The following is a 23,455-nucleotide window of genomic DNA, read 5'->3' as shown; positions in this document are numbered from 1 at the left end:
ATAGGACGGACATTGTCACCACGGAACACATACTCGTTGTTGCCATGTAGAATAAGCAAATGCTCTCTGTTGCGACTCAAGCCGGTCATCCTTTGTAGTAGATACAACTCCAAGACGTCTTAATAGCCGGGATATATGCATAGGATCCCTGGGCACATCATCAAATGTATCGGTACAAGGGACCGAGAGCAGGGATGCTTCGAATAGGGCTGGTTGCATACAGACCAACAACCACAACACCCTCTCAGAACTTTCCAAGAAGGGGACCCATCATCGGAGCCTTGGCCCATGAATATCGAAAGCCCTTGCCATGTTAGCCGAAACGGCGCCCAAGAAATACCTATGTAACCCCACGATGACCGTTGAAAAAGAGACCCGGTCCGTACAGTAGTAGCCCTTTGCCCTACCTACCAGTTGGTTGGCCCCAGTGGGTTCAAAAACCAACATGGCCCTCTTACTATGTAGAGACATTTTAGACGACCTGCAGGTAAGATGGCCATGTTTTCTTGCTATAGGCGACCGTCAAACCGTGGCTGCATTGGCGTTCTCGTATTGCAATAGCAACTGCATGGGGTCTGTGGCTGGGCGTTGGTGCTCAACCCCACCGACTTTCATTGGAACAAAGAGAAGTACGTAAATGCTCGACCCTCGCTTATGACTAGTCTGTTGTCTTTTTTTCATTATTCTTATGATTTCCCCAATGTCATCAGTTTTTCTCCTCCTTGGTCGTGTAACATGGGAGCTTGGTGATAAAGAAGCAGGACCCGCAGTTTCTCTGATGTGAGATCCTAATCGAGGGGAATATTGCGTCTTTTAAGAAATAAGATATTGATTTTTAGTAGGCGTCATTGGAGGGAGAACGCGGATTGAAAAACTCAGTGGTGCCATGTCAGTTCAGCTTCATGTCCAATTCGTTTGCCAAGTCATCGTTGACTAAAAGCAGCTCTGGATTAAAGGGATGAGAAGCGGAAAACTAAACCGTCGTTGTGTATCCCAATCCTAAAGGCTCTGGGAATAAGGAAGATTGCGAGGGAGTCCAGGATTTAACGGTGGTGGCGCGTGTGTTGAGTTAAAATTTACGGACGGGGCCTTGACGCCTCCCAAGCCGCCCCCAGGCTCCCACCTTCAGGTAGTATTTAGGCGCCCGCAGCGGTAATACCTGTAGTACCCCATACACCACCTCGGAGCATTAATAGTAGGTAGTAACGTAGGAGTAGCAATCGTACATTACTTCATGCACGAGGGTTGGTTTAATGTAGGATTAGCAGTGGTTATTTTCCTACTCCATTTCCTTGGCTTGCATTCACTCGCCTGCATTTGAATTGAAGGGAAGCGTGCAAGGGAAGCAGTACAAATGAAGCTGAATATGAAGACGAATTATCGAAAAGATTCGATTTTGTAGAAAGATCTGATAAGTACGCATCATGAGCCTGTCGTTGCTGGCCGACAGGGGCTCTGCTAGCATTTCCGATTATATGACGATGCTGTTATTCTCCGGCAGATCGCGTATCGGGCGCTGTGATTTGCAGTTGGCCTACTGTGCCGCAAAAACTCCTCACCTAGAAGTGAGGCACAATAGTCACGTGGCTTCATTTTTGACAAACCGCCACACGATATCATTAACGATATCACGTTGTAGAGTCGCTGAAGAGAAGTATCGCGATAAGAAAACTTATCTCACTTGTCATCTTATCACAGCAAAGAGCCGACTGTCCTCGTGATCATGCCACGACGTGGGATTCGGCAATCCCACGAGGTTAGCATTCAGATCGCTGATTTCCAGTCAACATATCTGCCCGGCGATGTGATTATTGGCCATGTAGTAGCCAAGAAGGCGTTCGGGCACGGTCCCAGAACGGACCAGACTGTGGTGAAGCTTAGATTGTTTGGCCGCACCAAGAGCAAGATCGTGAGCGGGTCGCAGGAGAAGACGTACCGTGGCCAAGCCGTATTGGTCGATGAGGAGCAGTGCATCTTTCGCGGTACAGTCTCGGCAAATTCCAAGCATTCTTTTGCCATGACCATACCAAAGACGCCGCAGCCCGGCGTGGCCAAGACTGGTGACAGCTGGGATAAGGATGAGCGTGGCCTTCGCGGTATAGATAAGGACAGAAACTTTCTGAGCAACACGCAAGAAGACATAACGAAACATTCCCTCCCGGCCGGTAAGTAATCTATGGAATGACTCACTGTGTCAGTCTTGGCCGCTAATTCAATATCTCATAGTGTTTTATTTTGGTGATAGTAGAGCATTGACCGGTTCTGTCTGCGAGGCTTTCGTTGAATACTTTCTCGAGGCCACACTGGCTTGTCCTGGAGTGAGTGATGCGAAAGCGACCCTGCCACTGTTTATCAGGTCGCATTCCACAGAGAAGCCTGTGGATTACAATGACTACAGCTTCAATGTCAAGAGCTTCCAGCAAATTACGAGATCGGAGCGACTACTGCCACAGAATAGGGACAAGAAGATGACGTTTCGAGACAAATCAAAGAGACTTTTCACGCCATCCAAGGTGCCGAGTTACTCTTATCGTGTCAGTGTTGCCACTCCTCCCGTCATTCAACTGGACCATCCTGCCCCGGTGCCGTTCAAGGTCCATGTTGCCCCAATCATGGAACAGAACAAAATGATCTGTCCAGACGGCGATATTCGGCGCTTACCACCGATAGAGCTTGTCTCTGTGGACATGGAATTGGTGGCGCTAACACGGGTGCGCTGTCCTGGCACGCTCGGTGATCACAGCCGCGACAAGGAGACGACATACCGTATCCCCATTGACGAGCCAATAGCCCTGGCCAACTACAACATTCCAGTAGTAGTCCAGGGAGATTTGAAAGGCCCAGGAGATGAGCCTAGAGACCTTTCTGAGAGGGCGAACGAGCAAACTGCACCCGGGGGCTCACCATTCTTGGAGCCAAACTCTTTGCATGTTGCCGTAGAGGGCGCTGTCGTACCAGAAGGCTTGATCAAGCACAGCAGTTTCCAACCGCACGAGAAGGGGCAATACTTTCTAGGCACGCCACTCGACTTGGGAAATAATCTCGACGTGAGACTCACAGAGACCAAATCCTCGTCCCTGGGAGGGAGACCAACAACGTTTGAGAAACGCTTGTGGCCATCCTTTGCTACATACAACATTGTCCTGTCGTATCAACTGGTCTGGAAACTAAAGATATCTTGTGTGGGCGAGATACACACCACTGAGGGTAGGGCTAATGTCAACATATTACCACCCAGTGAAGCGCAAGGAGCTGGAAGACAGAAGATAGGCCAAGATGCCATCAAGGACTACGAGCATCTCACGGCTGCCTTGAACTTTACAAGCGAAGTTGGGGGTTTTCTCGATCTCTTATCAGTGTGATGATATTGTCCAGCCTTTTTGACGCAATATCCAGGCCTAATTCTTATGGAAGTTTCGGCGGGATGCCGTTCCTTTAGTTGAACATACCAGACTTGCTATGGTGTTTTTATGTCAATTCCAGATCATGAGGGCATAGGACTACAATCTTGCCGTCATGGTCTTTTTTCTCGGTACATTTTCAAAGATAATATAATATATTCGACTTGCACGGGCCAAACATTGCTTGATTCAATCTGGTGACTCAATGTTGTCATGAAATTTCCCCGATTTCGTTTCCGAGGTTCTTTTCAACTTTCCCCACCAAAGTATACATTTGAAAATATACAAAGGAAACAATCGTTTCATCTAAACCTTTGAAAGCAACCCACACCGGGACGCTCACCTTAGCTACAATGATTTCGCAACCTGTCAGTGAAGATTCCTTTGGTGACTCTGCTCTATATCAAGCAACTCGTTTGCGCCTTAACGGCTATGTCACCGTATCTAAGTCTCTCTCTATTATTACTGAATCTCTAGCTCTCCCTCTTAGTTAGTACCTAGCTAAAACGACTACGGCGTTCAATACGAAGTAGGCTGCCGTCTCTTTAGCAATCCCGTTGTATAACATTTCAGACCGGGCCTTGTTTCCATGTTGCCACTAATTCCTAAGAAGAAGAAGAATAAAACATAGACGGAATGACAGTACCATGTACCATATCCGATCGCTAGTGGCTAGACTATCGGTGAACCTCTAACCCCTTGACATATGAAAGCAAGCTCCTGATCGGTCGAATTGATATTGAGAAAAAACAGCAATACGCATAAGGCATGGTGCCAAGGACTATTACACTTGGACGGTTATATATTTGCTGTTATTCAAAAACGATGAGATGATTCAAAAGTCCGTCTGCAGCCCGCTGCCTGTCAATTCCGCTTATAGCGACCCAATGCCAAGCCGCCCGATTGTGACATTTTACATAGTTGTCCCCGTCTCTTTCATAGGTGTAGTCAACAGTACATCAACACTCTATGGGCAGATAAACCGATTGAGCTCAAATCAAGACGTTCAATTCTGGTTCCCAATCGTGTCCACTCGAATTGTTCAAAATGAGGCAATTGTGTATCAGCGGACTTGTACGTTCTCCGCGTGAGACATGGTCGTATTACAAGGCCACCACCAGTGATACTTGATACCAAACCGAGAAAGAACCAAGGCGACAGACTCGTTCAGAAAGGATGAGTACTAGTTGATATCACTGAAGATACAGATTCGAAGTGAGCCTAGTGAATTCAAGTATTGCAATGACTGATTCATGTAGACATCAGAAAGAGCTAGATCGATAGCGGCACGTTATATAGAGTTATTCATCTTGTATATTGTCAACGTGTTGAATTGACTCAAACTACAAGCAGGACGCAGTAAAAGTAGAGACTACTGCTTACCTAACATACTATCGTTTGTCTCCGCCACATATGATGGCTACAATGGTACACGTACTGTATCATCGTCTGCTGCCAGGTTTATCCTCGCACTGCATATCAAAATCTTTTTTAGCACGACCCAGCTACCGGGTTATTGGATAACCAGAAAGCCAAATCTGAACCACACGACCTTTCGACACGTGATTGTGACAGTGACATGCCAGTTTCGCAGCACATTCTGCCATTCCGACCTGGATGTCGCATAATGAATCCGTGCTCACATTGTCATGAAGCTGTACTCTTTTGTTCCCAGCTGGACTCGGTATCACGGAGCCGATATTCCGCATTCCGCATTCCAGGGACCAGGTATCCAGCAAAGAATGCGCTGGCACGGAGGAAAATAAGGCCCATGACTGTGGAGTTTTGGGCATCACTGGTGACCGGCCACAGTTTTGTCAGTGGTTTTGACGGAATTTCGCAGCTATTTACCTGGAACGTGCTGCTAAACGGCAGCTATTAGACACTTGGTTAACCCCACCTAAGCCCTATTCAGCGATGTTACCAGAAGCGGCAACAGCTAGCCAAAAGGTCCCAGTGGGGAGGGAGAGACTCGAGTCGTATGGGGAACCTGAGTCCGCCCCGCTGTTTTGTGTGAATCGCGAAAGTTGTCGCTTGCCAGAAAACAAAGATTGCTAAATTGCAATGATGTTTTTCATCGCCATTCGCTTTGCCGATATCAATGGCGTGGTGACCAAGTGATAGACTCAATGACCTCATCACCTGGAAATTAGCCCTGCATGCGGAATCCCGCGTTGCGATTAGATCTCTCCCCATGTCGCTGGCCAGACTCCAAGACCCTGCCAGCCAAGCATCCAGGTCCATCCTGGAATGTTGACAAACGCAACTTTTATCCGTGAGGATTTTACACACGAGTAGTGCATTGGTGGCAGCCTGGCAGGTCTGGATCTGCACACAGCACAGTATGGAGCAACAGTAGTGGAAAGGGGAGGCACTCGGGAGTCCAGCGACCCGGCAAATTTGTGGTTTTCTTTGGCTGATGGCATCCACTAAACGGGAGGAAGTCGACCAGGTCTTTGGTGAGATCCCCAGCTGCTATTCGTCGCCATGCGCACGGGTTCGCTCTTAATCTATTGTCGAATGAGGGGCGACCCAGGATATTCTAAATATAATTCTGCAATAAGGCCCCTTTGGCGTGGTCCCCCAGCGGCCGCTGAACCGAACTAGTCATAGGCTCGCAGCTCTAGCCAAAAGGCTGTTTTTTTGCACTGGGATCTTTTGGTCGTCCTTGATGATCTTGCTGTATCAGTGGCAATCGCGATGGTTGCAGAGATTCCTGTTCAAACAGCTTGTCGTCTTCTCAGCAGACAACAGCTTGTCTGAATATCTCCATGTCGTCACTCCATGTCTATAAAGATGTCGCCAGTACAATAAGGTATTTAGAGAAGCATCTGACGTGAGCTTCTTTTCAAGTCTTGGCCTGGACAGAGGTCCGCTTCAGGGGGTATTGGAAGCGATTGGCATTAGCTCAGCGCCGTACCGAGCCTTATTGCTGCACCTAGGACGCTATAGACCACGCTATCGTGATTGGATTGTTTCGAAGATCGCTGGGATATTCTTCCAGCTTTGGCGAAAGCGCACAGGTCAGGGTCAGGAAAAGCAAAGCATAGTGCCACCAGCAAGCGAACAAAAGGTCGCGATCCTCCTCTCAGGCCCGCGCCAAGGAATCCGTCCTTCTTTGCTTTTGAGTTTTCTTCATCTCGTCGTTGTATAGTAAGAAATTGCTCCGTAGGCAACTTTGTGGTAGCAAGCCAGGCGTTGATCGCATATCTCGTTTTATTTTCCTGTGCTACACCGCGAAATCTGCAATGGACGGTCTGCAACACTACCAGCCAGCGGCGGAGAAGCCTGCCGGGTACGTTGACGCCCAGGGCCATCAATACCCTCAGCAGTATCATGACCCCAACTACGCCGCAGCACAGCATGCGCAGTATCACAACGGTTATACCGACTCTGCGGCTCCGGCTCCTGCAGCAGCTGCAACTGGAACCAAAAAGGGCCTTTTGATAGGGCTGCTCATCGCCGTAGCCGTCTTGACTGCAGCAGTCATCGGTCTCGCGGCCGGCCTTGGCGTTAGCCAAAACAACCTCCACTCCACACAATCTGACTTGTCGGCGTTAATGTAAGTGAACAAGAGCTTTGTCGACCGTCGCGGTCCATCGCAAATGATTTGTTGACATGAAATTTAGGGCCTCGGTCTCTCCATCCGCAACAACTTCTTCATCGTCGACTACAACCGCCACCAAGACATCCACCTCGGCAACAGCCAGTGCCACGACGGACGCTTTCTCGTCTTGCCCGGGTGCCAACAACACCGTGTACACGTCCAGCACTGACAGCAAGGAGTTCACAGTCCACTGTGGCATCGACTATAGTGGCGATGGTGGTGCTGACGATCTCACCTCGCAAAAGTCATCAACCATGACAGCCTGTATGGATGCTTGCGCCAAGAACGACGAGTGCGAGGGCGCTGGATGGGGATGGATTGACGGCACGGGAGCGATGTGCTACTTGAAGACGAACCTGACTGCCTCGCACAATGCAACCACGGACTGGGAATTTGCTGTTCTGAACACGTCCTCATGATTGGGTTGATCCTTTCTGCAGTGCGGGATGCTCGTGAATATGATAAATATAGAGACTTGCGGCATCTTGGCCGGGTGTCTCTTATTAGCGTAATGTATTATGATACCTAATTTTTTTCTTCTGTCTTTCTTGATTGCTTTTTTTTTTTGACCGATATGATACACTGCAGCCTTCCATGGACTGTGCCATGCTGGTATCGCAGGATTAAGCACTGCATACACACCAGTTTATAGTCCTTCCGATTTTGCCTCTTCTCAACACAAGAGGAACACCATGGGAGGCCTGGTGGAATCAATGCTATGATTTTACACGTGTTGCTAAGAGGAAAAGTGTTAGCCAGTCCATGTTCTCATTTTTCTAAGCAATTGTACGGCACAAGGAGATGCTCACCTCGTGGATGTCCTTCGGGATAATGCCACAACGTCTGCGGCTCATCTTTCGGAGGAGGACGCGGCGGCATCTCGTCGAGGAGCACTTCGACTGCCGATATGTTCTTCTCGAAATCGGCGCGCATAGTCTCGGTCAGAAGCCTGGCATCTTCCCACTGCTCGCTCATCCTGTGATACCTCTGGTGCAACTTTTGCCGTTCCCGTATCACGAGCTTCATTCTCATTTGGAGGAACAAGTTCTTGTCCTCCATTTCTTTGTTTCTGGCGTGAAGTAGCCGGATGTGCTCCATCAGCTGCTGTTTCGATTTCGTCTGGTCCGTCATTTCTGGCGTCCTGCGAACTGGACGCCCATACCAATGGGGGTAGCTTCCCGCCACATAGGTTGGATGGCTCGCTGAAAACGACTCGAACTCATCATGTTGGACATGGTGCTCATGGCATCGACCGTACCTGCAGCGCATACACTCGCGCTCGACGACTACTGAAGCCGCATGGTGAGAGGCACGGTGGATTGCATGGTCGGCATGCATTGCTGGGCACGGCCGGGAAGCGAAGGGAGCTGATGATGGTCTCTGCGTCGCGCGTTTGTGGAGAAGGCAAGAGAAAAAGAGTGAAGCTAGTTGGTTCTAAAGAGTGAATTTGGCCTTCTAGCACAACGACAACATCAGACGACGATTGAGTTGATAAGGGTTGTCTGCATGCAACTCTTGGCCTAGATATAGGCAAAGCGCCCCCCTTTTCCCTTTGTCCTTGTCGGCTTCAAGAGACGTGTGTTCCGGCAAGTTTTGAGAAGAAACATGTTTCTTGAAAGTTTCGGCCGGATTGACTCTCGAATTTGAGGCTTTTGCAGACCAGGGCGAGCAGACGAGATGAGTGGATGCCATTGAAGAGAATGCTTCTGAGCTCGGTTCACGTGCATGGGGCATCCCTAGAAATGCCCTATCATGAGAGGACGAAAGCGCTGGTCGAAGCAATTTTTGCGGCATGGAAGTCCCTGACGGACGACCCTAGATAGCTTCAACGGCGCGTGGACATTTCGGTAGTGCGTCATAGTCGGCGGGAACACCACACGATAATGATTTATCTGCCATGTGCCATGTGGACTCGGTTGCCTGGGTGTTGCCGATACATACCTATGACAATTGCTGCTCGCCCTCTGCTGACGGATCGTCGATCATAGATCTGAAATAACCTGACAATTCCTGCCCAATCTTTTTTGGACTGGACGGAACACGGCGATTTGGTATTGGGAAGCGCGAACTCAGCCCCGTCACGCGCACAGTCCACCTACAGTGCACATACAGTACTGTTACTGTCCGGAAAATCGATGGGTTTTTAGTATTGATTACTTCATACAATCAATCATACGCGCGCACGTTGCAGGGTAGAAGAAAGTAGATTCAGCATACTAGATTCTCCAAATTATTGAAAAGCAAGAGAAGTGCACAACTACTACCAGGCAAGGACCAGACACCCTTCTTTCAAGCTTGGGCAGTTCAGTTCAGCACTGTTGTAAGCATGCCAGCTCTACATTATGCGGGTACGAGCTACGAGATGAGAGCTACAATGCTCTTGCTTGCTGGCTTGGCTTCTAGCAAACAGCGCTGTAAAAGAGTAGGTAAGCACTTGAGCCAGGAACAAGACCGTGCTGCAGGTACAATCCGAGGCGTAGCTCCACCTTGAACAACAATAACATCACCATCACTATCTCGGCCTCACTTCTTCAAATCACCAACCGGGATACAGTAAATATTGTCCGTGCAGCGAAGCATCAATCATCAGTCTCTCTACTAACTCATGTTACGACGATTCCACCAACGGATTCCTCCCCGCACTATCGGCCAGGTACAACATAGTCGGATCTTGATTGCACGCCCCACAACTTTCTCCAAACCAGTCATCAGGATGAGCATTTTGGCACAGGTACCGTCCAGACCAGCGATGCAACGCTTGGTGGACTTTTACCATCTCAAGTCCGCTGACCATCGAGGGCGGGACTTGGAACACATCTTGAAATGGAGCGACAGGGAGCTTGAGAGTTGCCACGACTACGTCCAGACGCTCTTTCCGCTGCCTGAAGGTTCTCTATTCGCCCACGCCCCAATCATCGACGAGGAGACGTACCTCTACTGGCGAGAGCATGAAGACCTGAAGCGCAATCTACGACGTGCCTTTGATCGCATGTTGGTCTTCTATGGCCTCGAGTGGGAGCAAGGAGACAATGGACCGACAGGAAAAATCATAGAAAAGGAAGGCGCCAAGGGTAACCTCAGCAATTGGGTTGTGCCCATGGACCACAACCATCTTCGCATCACCCGCATTATAAGAAGCCTTCGCATCCTCGGTCTTGACGATGAGGCGAAAGCCTACCATGATGCGCTCGATGCCATCTGTAACAAATACGGAAAGGTCGGCTCAACAAGCCGTACCTTCTGGAAGCGGGCCTTAACACAACCTCTACACATTGCACCCGACGGAACGCAAGTTGCATGGCTTAAGAAGTACGAGCCCTGAATCGCTAATTCATCTCGACCAAGCACCAACTACACCCACTTCAAGCAGCATATTTTCAACATTGGCCAGAAACTCAAATTTCTCAACATTGCTACAGAGGACCTGGAGGTTATAGGCCCAAGCATGCGCTGATGGGAGATGGATGACTGATTGCAGCCTCAAAAGTCACCCTGTGGACTTTTTGTCATGAAGGTTCAGTTGTCCGCAGCATACCTTTAAACACCACCTCAAGTATGTAATGATTCAGCAGGCAGACGTATTGATACGTAGGTCTGCAGTAAAATAGAATTCAAACTTGTGACCGGGTTTTAAGTCCGAACTCATTCATTCCGGGTGGGCGGGGAAGCATTAGCTCCCGCTGTCCCAGGTAGCGTTTCAAGGATTAATCATGACGCACATGCATGCTCGAGAGCAGACAGTCTTGAATTGCGTATAGTGACATGCAAGTCGGCCGTCCTTTTTCACCTCATGGATATCTCTACATTCAGAAGCGGTACAAGGCAGCTTCTCAATAACACACTTCTTACCCGCAGATCCATTGTGATAACAAACCTTAAATATCAAATTTGGCTACATCTCGAAGATCAACTTCAATGGTCTGAAAAGAGAACCGAGGTCTAGCCACTAGCGTTGATAACGAACGAAAACGAAAACGAGACAAAATATAAACAAGCTGGCGTGAAGGTCGCAGTGCTTCAAGCGTGCTTTCAACCTTCCCAATAACAATTCGGGAGTTTCTTACAAAACGAAGACATCATGTCAACCCGGTTCGCGCTAAAATGCGCCAAAGAGTCGGCGGGCACGATCCCACTGCCCAACATCTGCATAGGCACGTGGGCTTGGGGAGATAACATGACGTGGTCCAACGCGGGCCCAGAGGCGCGGGCTCTGCTCGACGGAGCCTGGGAGGCGATGCAGAAGCGCGGTCTCTACTTTGTCGACACGGCCGAGGCCTACGGCCGCGGCGAGTCGGAGCGCATCATTCGGCAGCTGCGCGACGGCAACTCGGACGCGGCGTTCAAGGCCCAGCTCGTCATTGCGAGCAAGTACCTGCCGCTGCCGTGGCCGCCGACCAAGATCATGATGCCCTCGGGCCTGGTCAACAGCTGCCGCCAGAGCCTCGAGCGCCTCGGCAGCGAGTCCATGGACCTCTATCAGATCCACGGACCCGTGCACTTTCTCAACTCGATTGATTCCATGGCCGGGGCGCTGGCCCAGTGCGTCGAGCTCGGCCTCACCCGGGCCGTGGGTGTGAGTAACTATAGCAAGGACGAGATGATCAAGATGGACGAGGCCCTCAAGAAGAGAGGCCTCCGACTTGCTAGCAATCAAGTCGAGTTCTCCCTGCTGCGGACGCTGCCCGAGAAGAGCGGGCTACTAGACGAGTGCAAGAAGAGAGGAATCGTGCTCATGGCCTACAGTCCCCTGTAAGTCAACATCAAACGCTGGTCAGGGGACCAATACACGCCCCTACTTTGTTGCTAATGAGATTCCGTGTGCTTATAGTGGCATGGGCCGTCTGACTGGCAAATACACGGCAGAAAACCCGCCGCCTTCGGGGCGCAGATTCAGCAACTATCCCATGACGCAGCTGAGCCCACTGCTCGACGCTCTGCACAAGGTCGCCAAGGCCCACGACGTCAAGCCCAGCGCCGTCGCCCTCAAGTGGGTGGTGCAAAAGGGCGCCATCCCCCTCGGAGGCGTCAAGAACGCGACGCAGGCCGAAGAGAATGCGCGCGCCGCCACGGACGAGTGGTTGCTCACGGAGCAGGAAATGAGCGAGCTGGAAGAGCACTCGATTGTCGGCACGACGAGCTCCTTGTGGCAGCACGGCTAAATACTCCAGGTTGTCTTTTGCATATACACTTTTCTATTAGATTGAGACATAGCTTTAATCAAAATTCGCGAGTTGCACACGATACACGATATACGAATAAGGGGAAAATTGCAAGAAATGTGGACTGGCATTTGTCGAATCTAGAGAAACCATGGAAGAAAGAAACTAGTATCGGACCCAATTTAGCGGATCTCACCGATCTGACATCTGTCATGCCCCCAAGATGATTGGCCAATACCCACTGGTCCCTTGCCATCTGGACTAACACGTCTCAAACAATAAACTGGAATTGTCTACAAACATTTCGAGATGCACTGCTAACAGAGACTAATTCTTTCATGCTTTGAACGCCTCGGAATCTTCTGGCTGATTGGAGCTTTTATTCTTCAACAACCCAACAGAATTCTACAAAATCAATCGTTGCTGACATAAAACATGGCCAACGATTCATTCCACAATGCTGAAAAGACGCCAGATCCTGTGCAGGCAGATCCCGAGGGCCAACAAGAATCCACCGATCATGATTCCGCTACTACCAAGACATCAGCCTTCAAGTCTCTCGGGATACTGGACCGTTTTCTCGCCGTCTGGATATTTCTCGCCATGCTGATCGGGATACTGCTCGGAAACTTTGTGCCAGAGACGGGTCCAGCGCTGGAGAAGGGGAAATTCGTGGGCGTCTCAGTTCCCATAGGCAAGCACGAATATATTCCATTGTACATGATTGTTGCCTGCTGACATTTTTTTTTTAAGCCGTCGGCTTACTCGTCATGATGTATCCGATTCTGTGTAAAGTACGATACGAATCGCTCCACGAGATTCTGGCCAGTCGAGATGTTTGGAAACAAATACTGTTTAGTGTGATTATGAACTGGATTGTGGCTCCATTCTTGATGGTGGGCAAATCAATTTTTCCCTCGTCTTAGAATACGGTACTGAACTCGATGTAATAGCTTGGTCTATCATGGGCATTCTTGCCCGATGAGCCTGGTCTACGAGCAGGTCTTATCTTGGTCGGCCTCGGAAGATGTATTGCCATGGTAAGTATATGACATGTCCGATGCCAACCACTACGGCCTCTGATTCTCTTGACTGCAGGTTCTCATCTGGACTGGACTTGCTGGTGGCGACAGCGAATACTGCGCCATTCTCGTGGCCATCAACTCGATGCTACAGATGGTTCTCTTTGCTCCTTTGGCCGTCTTCTTCATCCACATTATCAGCCATGATCAAAACGCGGTAACGGTATCCTACTCGGTCGTGGCTACTAGCGTTGCCGTATTCCTGGGCATCCCGCTTGGTGCGGCTATCTTCACAAGGTTTGTACTCCGCGGCTTGTGTGGCGCCGAATGGTATCAGCGTGTCTTTTTGCGCTTTGCATCTCCATGGTCTCTGATTGGGCTGCTGTACACCATTCTCGTCCTCTTTGCGTCCCAGGGGCGCCAGGTCGTCCACCAGATTGTGTCAGTTATTCGGGTGGCCGCCCCGCTGATTGTGTATTTCCTAATCATATTCTTCTGCACATTGTGGATCACCCGTCGACTTGGATTCACGTACTCGTTGGCTGCCACGCAGAGCTTCACCGCGGCAAGTAACAATTTTGAACTGGCCATCGCCGTCGCCGTGGCCACTTTTGGTCCAGATAGTGATCAAGCTCTGGCGTCCACGGTCGGTCCCTTGATTGAGGTGCCGGTTTTGCTTGGCCTCGTGTACTTGGTCAAAGTCGTAGCCAAGAGATATAGATGGGAATAGAGTAGACGTAGCAAGAGACCAATAAATATGAAATCGAAAGTCCTTGGACATTGTGTCGCGGTCTATAAACACTCCTTCAAGGAATCTCACTCATCAATTGAAATAAATGTGTGTTCTTGACAGAGCAAGGCAGATCCCCGGAGCAGCCAAGGGCCTGACGTGCCTCCACCAAGCCTTCTCCGTTGCCGCGCAGATTCACAATGATGGTGGCTGCAGCTTCGCAGGAAGTAACCTCCTTTGGGAATGCGCTGCTAGTCGTTTCTCGATCATTTTCCATCGGCGAAATTGCCTTGGAGGCGGGAGTACAGAGTTGCTGCACCTGACGACGATCATGACAACTCTGTTGCCGGCCGTCCGATGCCTCGCCGCAAGTCTTCACTTGACCTGACTGCCGACATGTCGAGGGGGAGGTCAGGTTCTCCAAAGGAGCTTGCACATGTGTCATCCCCGAGGCTGGTAGAGCGGTACTATGCACATTGACCGATGCAGAAGCAGAGTCGGGCGCAGTTGGCTCTGCCGCCAGGAAAGCCTCGACCTCGTGCCGCGGAACCCCGCGAAGGGTCAACAGAGCCAGCAACCGCTCATTTGTGGCCGCTACCCGTTGCGCCGCCCTCTGCATCTCGAGCGTCGCCTCGACGCCCTGCCTCTCAAACTCGGCGACGCGTTTCTCGAGGCTGGCGACATAGTCCCTATGGCGGGCACGCGACCGCTGCTGGGCCTGACGGCTCTCTTCCTTGGAGGTGGGGATGCGCACCTGCGTTGGTCAGTATCAGCTTTTGTCCGAGTTTGCACCTTGTCGCTGCGGCGTCCATCTTACCTTTCTAGGCATATCTGCAGCTTTACAGCGTCAGACCGTGAGTTCATACTACACCATGAATGGCAGGCACGCGAAAGTAGATGGTGGTTATTTAATCAGAGGTATTCTTGGAGGGGTTGTATTATTCCTCGTAGAGATCTCGATAGCAACTCAGGGAGTGCATTCAGGTAGACGTACGCTAAATTCTAGCGACTTTGGCAATGTACTCTAGGGGACGAACCCCGCTGAACAAGTGCCCCGAGTCAAACTGCCTGGTCAAGTCATGGCCCGCCCGAGTATCGTCTGGTAAAAGGCTAACAACGTAACAAGATTCTGAGTGTTGTACAACTTCTATTACTGTTTCATATAGCTAAAACATAATATGCTATATCAAACTTCCAAACTAGCTGATGAGCCGTCGTGATAGGGACTCCTAAGCAAGTAATTCCCGTGCCCTTTGGGGTATCTTGCTCGTAAAAACCCTTCATGAAATGATATGAGAAAATGACTAGTTGATCTCCAAGACTATGGGAGATGTTGAACAACGCCGTTGCCAATCTATAAAGTACCATGTATTCCAGCAAGTCCATTCTAAAAAAGAAAAGCTGCGAGCAAACCCAGTCTTGTCATTAACCTTGCTTTCCATCATTAAAAAAACATCAAGCCCTTTATTCCACATAAATTTTCATGTCCTTGTCTTTTATTTACCAAGAGAATGTCATGAGCGCCGGGTTCAGCGCAAGCGGCAGCAAAAAGTGCGACGTCGCGACCGTGGCCATGGGCAGAATGGCGACAAAGTCGGTGATGCGCCAATCATATGGCACAAATGGTGCGACGGCAAGGATGATCATACCCGCGATGAAGATGAGCGAGAAGAGCATGGAGAATTTGAACTGCGCAAAGAGAAGACAGAAATGTTAGCCAATTGGTCTCTTTTATAAAAGTTCGCTTACACACACCAGCCGCATGTGGCCGATATTTTCAGCCCGTCGGCTGGATTGGGGATAGAGGGGATAAGGTGGCGCGGCGCCGTTGGTTGCTCGACTGAGCTGAAAATCAAGAACCGTGCCACGCCTTGTGGGATGGTGTGATGGGGTAAAAAGAGGACATAATATCAAAGAGGGAGGAGGAGTGGAGTGTGAGGAATTCTTGTTGGGCTTACCTTTTTCAAAACCTTTGGAACCTCGATGAAGAAGTTGGAAAACTCGGCCTCCTTGGACGTTGCGCCCCAGGTCATGTCAATCTCAAACATGTGCGCCAGCAGAGCCTGAGATACGTGCAGACTGAGACCGCCCAGGAAGATGGCCAACATGAACGTCCACTTGAAGTTCTCCCACAGCGAACCGAGCAGGCTGCGCTCGCCGACACGGTAGCGCATGACGGCCAGAGCAATGTTACCGAGCCCGTTGAATACGATGATGATGGAGAACCAGACCTGCCACGAGTCGACATAGTACTTGTCGAGGTAGCCGTTGTACCAACCCATGACAAAGTAATTGACCGACGTCAGGATCCAGGCCGCACCGATGGCGTAATAGGTACCGATGTACGAGATGACGGTGATCTTGGACGTGAAGCGAATGTTGGAGAAGAGGAAGCGACGGAACAGCGGCGTGAAGGGACCCCTCCAGAGCCAGGTGCGGATCGGGTGGAAGAGCAGCTCATTGCAACCATAGGCATACTTCTCCCAGCGGGCGAGTTCATCGTACACGGTCAGCGAGACACCCTCCTTGAAACCTTCACCGGCCCAGGCGGCAAGACGAATGATGTAACCGGAACACTGAAGACGGAGAGACATGTCAAAGTCCTCGGATACGTGGCTCTCGGACCAGAACTTCTCGTAACCATCCTCATCCTCATAGCTGACCTGCTGAATGGCACTCCAGCGCAGGATGGCGTTGTGACCGACAAAAGGAGCAACGTCACCGTTCGAGACAGTGTAACGAATAGCACTGTAGATGAGGTTGGTGAAGAAGGTGATACCGTTCTCAAAGTACGTGTTGACGACTTGCATGACACCAGAGGAGAACTGCATGATACCGACATCTGGAGACTGCTCCATCTCGGAAACCGCATCGAGGAGACAATCAGCTGGCACACGTGTATCCGAATCGACTATACGTGGTTAGAATCAAGTGCGACAGGTATTTACCCAAGGGATTCTTACTGATCAAGATGTAGTCACCGACACGAATGTTACCGTCAGCCCAAGCGCGACCGTCCTCCTCAAGAACCTCCTTGAGGGCCTTCTCGTAGGCGTGAGCCTCGTCGACTTGGGACCACTCGGGGCCGCGGTTGTACTGGGCGAGCTTTTCTTCAACCTTGCAGGAGATCATGAGGGCAAAGTTCATGTTAGAGGCCTTCTTGAACTTTCCACGACGCAAGAAGCCGTTCTCGCCATGCTTGGGCCGGGCGACCCAACCGATGCTGTGGTCGGCATAGAACTCGATACGGGCCTGGCGCTCCTCCTCAGAGATGAGCTGCAAACCGTCATCGTTCATGAAAATGTTGGCAGAGCCACCCTGCAACTCATAGGTGCTAATGGCTTGCTTGATGGATTTGACTGTTGGGGCAATGACACCTCCGAGACCCTCCTTATAGACGGGACACTGGACCGTGAGATGGGGCAAAACGCCGGATTGTATTCTTGGTGGAGGCCGGGCAGAGTAAAACTTGGAGTTGATGGTAAGTTGACGAATGGGTCCGAAGATCTGTGCCAGACAACCGACAATGACCTGAGCGAAGAATAGCGTGAAGAAGATCTGAATGGGGAACAGGGCACACAGAGCAAGTCGCACATAACTTCCATCGACTGACACCTCGACAGCCAGCTGGCGCCAAGCAGCACCAATGGATACGACGACGATGACCATGGTGATGGATACCAGATAAGTGTTTTGCATGTGAACTGGCCGTGATTCAGGCTTGATCTCGCCGCTCTCCTCGTCGATCTCATACTCGCTGACACCAGGGTGGGCCCTCTTCTCGTCATCCTCTCCCTCGTCACCAGCTGCCCAGACGAGCTCCATTAGCTCCGACTCAATGGCCTTGGCACGCTGTACCAAGTGAAGCGCATCGTCATCCCAAACAACAAGCAGCGCCTCGGAGGCGACAAAGGCAGCAAACTGGTGCTTCCTTGCTCTGGGAAGATCCTCCATGGTAGGCAGAATCTGGATTCTGAGGCCATTCATCAATGGCACATCTACGGCATCTGGTGACCAGGACAAGAACGTCTTGATGACTCTAGAATTGACCGTCATGGTGCACTGTCGCCCACTTTAGCTTCGAACACGTCTTTAGAAGGAGAATTACAACATACCGGAAGGTTGAGGGCAGTAGCTGCCATGGCAAAGGGCGAATCGGCGAGCTGTGGCGGACAGGCCATGTATTGGCCTTTCACCTTTCGCAAGAGCACACCTTCGACCTCGCCACTGCCATCACTGACCCAGAGGTGGGAGCACTGTTGCTGGTAGAGGTAGTTGACCATGACCTCGTGCTTGATGTCGTCCATGAACACGGAGCTGGTTTGCGAGCGTCCCGAGATGGAATTCCTCGACGAGCCAAATTGCGGCGTCGGAACTTGCAAGTCGAGTCCATCGAGAGGGTTCAGTGCTGCATTGGCATTGACATTGGCCTTTTCGATCTGCGTTGCCTGGACGGTGGCCTCGGAGGATCCCTTCTTCTCCTCGGGCCTCTTCGCCTTGAAATAACTGGACAATCCCATCCTGCCGTCTTATACCGGACAGTGTCCGCAACCCCCGTTGATATAGACGGGATTCAGCAAATGCACTCCAGTCTGAGAGCAAAGATGTTTCAAAGTAGCGAATGGACGATGAAATATGAGAGACCTTGGAAGCAACTATTGCGGGAAGTCAGTTATGTGGTGGCAGACTCTGGGACTGCGCCATGCAAGGATAGCGATCTGCCAAAGAAGAAACGGGAGAGACAAGAAAATGTCCAACGGGTCGATCCGACATCGACAGAGGCAAGGGTAAAACGGCAGATGTAGTATTATAAGAGACGGAAAGCAACATACACAACGAATGGATGGGTCAGAGCAAACCCTGGCTTGATGAAAGGAATATTCTCAAAAGAATCACCAGGTGGCGCCTAGAATTTGATGTGCCAGGGGTATGGATATGTCAAGAAGGGAAAATATCGAAAAACGATTATGGCAATCAATAATAGCTGGACAAGCGGATATGTAATGACCGAGACCAGGACCCTGGTAGAGGGCAAAGGAAAGAGACCCGAACAACTGATGAGCTGAAGAAGAGAGAGAAAAGGTAGTGGTCTGGACTCCTAGCTGAGGGTATGCCGGGAGCCAGCTGGGTTGTTGATATGCAGATGGCAATGCCTAAAGGGCTTGACGAAGACTCTCTCACTTATCACCTGCGACTAGGCCTGGGCTCAGGCTCGGAGTCTACGCTCTGGGGGGAACGGGGCCGGCGCCAGAAAGCCACTGGTAGAAGTGCTGGGGAAAGATCTGGAGATGGCGATAAACTGAACTATCACTACGCCCTAAGGTAAGCTGAAAGTGTACCTGGATGGGCCCGATAGTAGAGAAAAGGCCCAGCTGTGTGTATGGCAAAGATGATACGATCACTAAACCGATATCTTCTTAGTGGCGTCTTGGATTTGGGAGGGAAGAATTCTGGGAGGTCTCGCGATAGCCATGCACATCGGAGACGGCCCTGGTACCGCACGATCCAGACCCACGAGTTGGTCCCGGTACAAAGGAGAGTTCAACGTGCTTGCAGGGATTGATTCGGATTGGTTCTCACGACCGCCAGCTTGTAAGCAATACACAGTACTTACTTACCCATGGGCCAGCACTTGCAACTTAGTCGTGCGTGCTAACATAGCGAGGTCTCGGATTGTATTGCGGTGACCTCGTCGTCGAGACCCGAGTCCAGCGCACTGGCCGAGCTCACAAAAGAGTGTTTTGGCAAACCACCTGGTTAGCTTGGGCGGCGGCAACGACTGTCGATGTACCCCCCCAAGTCCAGCATCTTTTCCTATCAGACAACTGGGCCAGTCAACCGGGTCAGTCAACAAGGTGCGGCTCGTATTGGGAATCAGACTTCTGCACCAGTCAGATTGGCACAGAATGAGGTGTTTGCACCCAAGTCATTGTCGAGATGGCTGGTGGATCAGAAGCAGCTTCCTGGACGATGCTACCCAGGGCGTATCAATGGCGCGCAAAGGGGTCGTTGTCCCTGTCACTTATTATTATCACACGGGCGCCGCCCAGCAGGTGTGTCCATTTCAGGGTAGAGTCGCGGGCTTATGTTTTCCATTTTTCTTTTTTCCCCAAAAGAGATGATGGGCGCCTGCCAGCGCACAACCCCGGGGCGGCAAGGCGAGTGAGCCCACGTCCCCATCAGCCAGAACTGGGTGAAGATCATGTCAATAGTTGCCAGCAGTGCAAAGAAAAAAATATTCCTTACTGCAGATCATCAGTATCGGTACCGCCTACGCTTCGAGCCATGAGCCTGTGGGTCATATCCCATGGGGGGGTTGTTTCCTGTTTTGTCGACAGGGGTTTTACTGCATCGGTCTGATTCGCGGCTGCGACTAGGATCTTGAGAGTATGTACCCAGTACTCCTGCCAAAAGAGAGATACGCAGGACCCTGGTCGCGAAATAGACGGAGGGGGACTGCAGGTAGGGCAAAGCTTAGAGTTCCTCAGTTGCGTCTGCTTGTGGTTGGACTCTCGTATTCATGCATAGCACAGTCAGAGCGGTACCTGTAAGAGAGGGAACAACGGATCTTAGCCCACCGCCACTAGCGGGCTCACCATTATCACAGGGAAAAGTTGTGAGTTGAACAGTCAGATTTGAAAGAAATCGTCTAGAACGACGTATGACTGCTCGGTTACGACCCGGACAACTACCGACTTGTTTAGAACGGTGGACTCTTTTGGACTATGGTTCAGTCGTAAAAAGAACGCCGGCTCAGAGCACTGCCGAAGGTGGAGTGATAAAAGCGGCCAGAGATCACAGTGGCTTGCAACGGCGCCAAATCGCTGGTGCTTAAGTTGGTGTGTCTCTCAAAAAAGGCCGCGCTTGAAGGAAGCAGTGCGACGGCGGGATTTTAGGAAGAAGGACTAAAAATTCTATAACATCTGAGACCATAGTGATGATTTGGAATCTTGCCGTGAGATCCATCAGCAATCCAACAATCCCAGCACAAGAACAAGTATTTCCCATTACGATCGGTCCGAAGATCCTGGTTCGCAGGCAGGGAGCTACGGTACATGGAGCCCAGATTGAAGCATAAGGCAGGCTTGGACTGGCGGCGGCGGCGCGCATCATGTCCAGGCAAAGAACGCCTTCTGACAGCTCAAAGCAAGCGATAATGTAGTCGCCTAACCTGGGACATGTATTGTCATGCAATAGGTTAATTATTGATTTGGCAGAGTCGCAAGAGGGAAATGGCTTGCTTGGAAAAAAAAAAAAGAACTGGAAATGCTCTCAGCTCCGGACGCCAAGATGCATTGAAGGAGATTGCTACCACGATGAATCAGAAAAGTTCTACCTGGGCAATAGCCACGATGCAAAGCGCAGGATTATTCGTCTTAGATTGAAGCAATGACAAATGATGCGCAAGTTGTATTGACTATTGACATGGTTGTCTCAAAGTACAGTGCTGTACAGGACTGGCGCCCCAGCAGTGTCGGCGGTGGCCGATACAGCACTAAAAAAAGAAGGGAAGCAAGTATCATGGGACTGGATTCTGATGCACTCCTACGCTGGCTATACCTCTGTCGCAGGTCGTTATGCATGATGTGTTTGGTGTGTCATTGAGTCAGTGCAGTTGGCCAGATGCCCAAATTTGTCTTGAAAAAAAGAGTGTGTTCAGATGCAAACCATAATCAAATGGCTGGCAGGATCTTGGGGCGGTTGCGGGTTTGATGTCACTACTCAAAATCCATACCGCCCGCCGTGGTCAGCACCTAACCTAGAAAAGATGGATGGGGGTGCGGAAGAGGGCGTCAGCAATTCTCCGAGTCTTTTTTGTAGGATGCGCAACGTATTGAACCGGTACAAAGTGCCCTATATCCCACCGTATTAATTCCATACCAGGCCGCGAGATTATTTGCAAGTCATCAGTTGTTGCTTTGGTCCTTTATTCTGTTGCACTTGAATCGAAGCTGTAATGACGCAACAATGGTGACTAATATTTTACCTCTACATAGTACACTACTATATACTATCGTGACTATGCCGTAGCGTTGCCCTCGGCCCTTATCTCTAGTGTAGATTCGGATCGTAATACCGTAGTTAGAACCGGCTACTCAGGCGAGGCGCACGGGTTTTCCCACTTAGCAAAGAACGGCGCCGGATAGAAAGTGGACTTACGAATCTTTAACTCTCTTTAAACGACGTCGTAAGATTGTAATCAAGAAAAAACTGGAAATATCTACTGCAATGTTTGCGATGAAGGTGATACCTCGCGATCGATTATTCTATTGCGAAAAAAAATATACCTACCTGACACTCGGGGGCCTCCTGGCCCCCTGTCGACATCCCTGGCAGATTGCTGAACTCTGATTGTACAGACTATCGACTTTGTGCAGGCCTGTACAGATCTAGCAGGGGGTCCTTACAGATAACCCTTGAGATAACGCAGGTATCTAGACTTTGCCATTCCCAACACACACAAATCTTTTGGTGGGAAGAGACGCCTGAGAGGGCCTTTTTCTTGTTCTTCCTTTCTTGGGTCAGTGACAGATTGCCAAGCCACTCCGGTTATCCTAGCCTGTCCAACGGAATTTCTGGTTGTGAAGCTCTGCACTGAGTTGAAGCAGCAAACCAGCGGGCTCACGGTCTTTTGCGTTGCGCCGCTACCGTAGCACCGGAATCCGATCCAACCACTCAGCTTGAAATGTTCGCGAGATACTCGTATCCCAGCATCCGTCTCTTACATCGCAGATGGATGACTGGCACTCCGGGATCTTTCAACTGGCATAAGCTAAAGTGGCGCACCGCTCCCGTTGCCAATGTTGCGTTGTTGATTTGGCGGACGTAACCAGTCCCCCACATTACCTTTCATCCTTGCGAGAGGGAGAGAGAGGAAAATGTCTCCTTGATGGCATATCCAGCACGGATTCAAGTGTCGCGTCACTGTTTGTTCTCGGCCTTACTCTCTGACCGCAGACAATAGTCCCCTTTCCGAGGTTCGAATTGGAAACTCAAAAAAGCCTAGGCCTCGACAACGCGAGATCCATTTGTAGATACAAGGTAGAATAGAGAATAGCCTAGCTGCAAGATAAAGCAATCGGGAATAGTCGACGGGGGCCACGGGCAGCTCCACCAGCTGAGCGGACGAACCCCCGAATACTTCAACGGAACATGGGCATTCCGTACGGATCTGCACCCAGTCTAGTCAATATCTCTACTAGGCGCCGAGGCGTTTCCATAATTTAGACAAAGAAATAGAAAAAATAGAAATGAAAAATTGAGAAGCGAATATGGCCTCCAGCTCGCGGAAAACTTTAACGTCTTCTCCAGATAAGGCTGTGATACCGAATATACTTTTCAGCTGAGGTTGTGCGCCATGTGTAATGCTCCATTCTCCAGCAAATGGGACCCGACTTCGTTTTGGCTCCACGTTTCACGACTTTTGCGCCTCGGCCGTGGATTCTCTTGTGGCAACGCGGGATGTGCACGCCTGTCACTGGCTTTCGTACGAACAAACGGGGGATAAGGCAGGTGCATCATCATCACGCACGCCA

The 23,455-nt window shown here is 50.5% G+C and overlaps 9 protein-coding genes across 9 annotated transcripts; 6 read left to right on the top strand and 3 right to left on the bottom strand.

Moving 5' to 3' along the window:
• Positions 1-1,723: 1,723 nt before the first annotated feature.
• On the top strand, positions 1,724-3,362 carry PFICI_10474 (uncharacterized protein; the record flags this gene model as incomplete). Its single annotated transcript, XM_007839055.1, has 2 exons — positions 1,724-2,165; positions 2,227-3,362. The coding sequence occupies 2 exons, from the start codon at positions 1,724-1,726 to the stop codon at positions 3,360-3,362; spliced, it is 1,578 nt and encodes a 525-aa protein (XP_007837246.1).
• Positions 3,363-6,649: 3,287 nt separating this feature from the next.
• PFICI_10473 (uncharacterized protein) lies at positions 6,650-7,427 on the top strand (the record flags this gene model as incomplete). The annotated part of the gene is made up of 2 exons (XM_007839054.1): positions 6,650-6,963; positions 7,031-7,427. The coding sequence occupies 2 exons, from the start codon at positions 6,650-6,652 to the stop codon at positions 7,425-7,427; spliced, it is 711 nt and encodes a 236-aa protein (XP_007837245.1).
• A 349-nt stretch (positions 7,428-7,776) lies between these two features.
• Positions 7,777-8,139, bottom strand: PFICI_10472 (uncharacterized protein; the record flags this gene model as incomplete). The annotated part of the gene is made up of 1 exon (XM_007839053.1): positions 7,777-8,139. One exon carries the CDS (start codon positions 8,137-8,139, stop codon positions 7,777-7,779), a length of 363 nt encoding a protein of 120 aa, XP_007837244.1.
• A 1,582-nt stretch (positions 8,140-9,721) lies between these two features.
• Positions 9,722-10,330, top strand: PFICI_10471 (uncharacterized protein; the record flags this gene model as incomplete). Its single annotated transcript, XM_007839052.1, has 1 exon — positions 9,722-10,330. The coding sequence occupies one exon, from the start codon at positions 9,722-9,724 to the stop codon at positions 10,328-10,330; it is 609 nt and encodes a 202-aa protein (XP_007837243.1).
• Positions 10,331-11,086: 756 nt separating this feature from the next.
• On the top strand, positions 11,087-12,167 carry PFICI_10470 (uncharacterized protein; the record flags this gene model as incomplete). The annotated part of the gene is made up of 2 exons (XM_007839051.1): positions 11,087-11,757; positions 11,837-12,167. The coding sequence occupies 2 exons, from the start codon at positions 11,087-11,089 to the stop codon at positions 12,165-12,167; spliced, it is 1,002 nt and encodes a 333-aa protein (XP_007837242.1).
• A 435-nt stretch (positions 12,168-12,602) lies between these two features.
• PFICI_10469 (uncharacterized protein) lies at positions 12,603-12,905 on the top strand (the record flags this gene model as incomplete). The annotated part of the gene is made up of 1 exon (XM_007839050.1): positions 12,603-12,905. One exon carries the CDS (start codon positions 12,603-12,605, stop codon positions 12,903-12,905), a length of 303 nt encoding a protein of 100 aa, XP_007837241.1.
• Positions 12,906-12,940: 35 nt separating this feature from the next.
• PFICI_10468 (uncharacterized protein) lies at positions 12,941-13,919 on the top strand (the record flags this gene model as incomplete). The annotated part of the gene is made up of 3 exons (XM_007839049.1): positions 12,941-13,063; positions 13,121-13,207; positions 13,266-13,919. 3 exons carry the CDS (start codon positions 12,941-12,943, stop codon positions 13,917-13,919), a joined length of 864 nt encoding a protein of 287 aa, XP_007837240.1.
• A 76-nt stretch (positions 13,920-13,995) lies between these two features.
• On the bottom strand, positions 13,996-14,748 carry PFICI_10467 (uncharacterized protein; the record flags this gene model as incomplete). The annotated part of the gene is made up of 2 exons (XM_007839048.1): positions 13,996-14,673; positions 14,737-14,748. 2 exons carry the CDS (start codon positions 14,746-14,748, stop codon positions 13,996-13,998), a joined length of 690 nt encoding a protein of 229 aa, XP_007837239.1.
• Positions 14,749-15,419: 671 nt separating this feature from the next.
• On the bottom strand, positions 15,420-18,439 carry PFICI_10466 (uncharacterized protein; the record flags this gene model as incomplete). The annotated part of the gene is made up of 4 exons (XM_007839047.1): positions 15,420-15,608; positions 15,878-16,830; positions 16,883-17,981; positions 18,035-18,439. 4 exons carry the CDS (start codon positions 18,437-18,439, stop codon positions 15,420-15,422), a joined length of 2,646 nt encoding a protein of 881 aa, XP_007837238.1.
• Between the last annotated feature and the right edge of the window lie 5,016 nt (positions 18,440-23,455).

Source organism: Pestalotiopsis fici, assembly GCF_000516985.1.
Source record: "Pestalotiopsis fici W106-1 unplaced genomic scaffold PFICI_Scf_7, whole genome shotgun sequence".
NCBI lineage: Eukaryota > Fungi > Ascomycota > Sordariomycetes > Amphisphaeriales > Sporocadaceae > Pestalotiopsis > Pestalotiopsis fici.
Note: the sequence above shows the minus strand (reverse complement) of the source record. Positions and strands in the feature narration are given on the sequence as shown.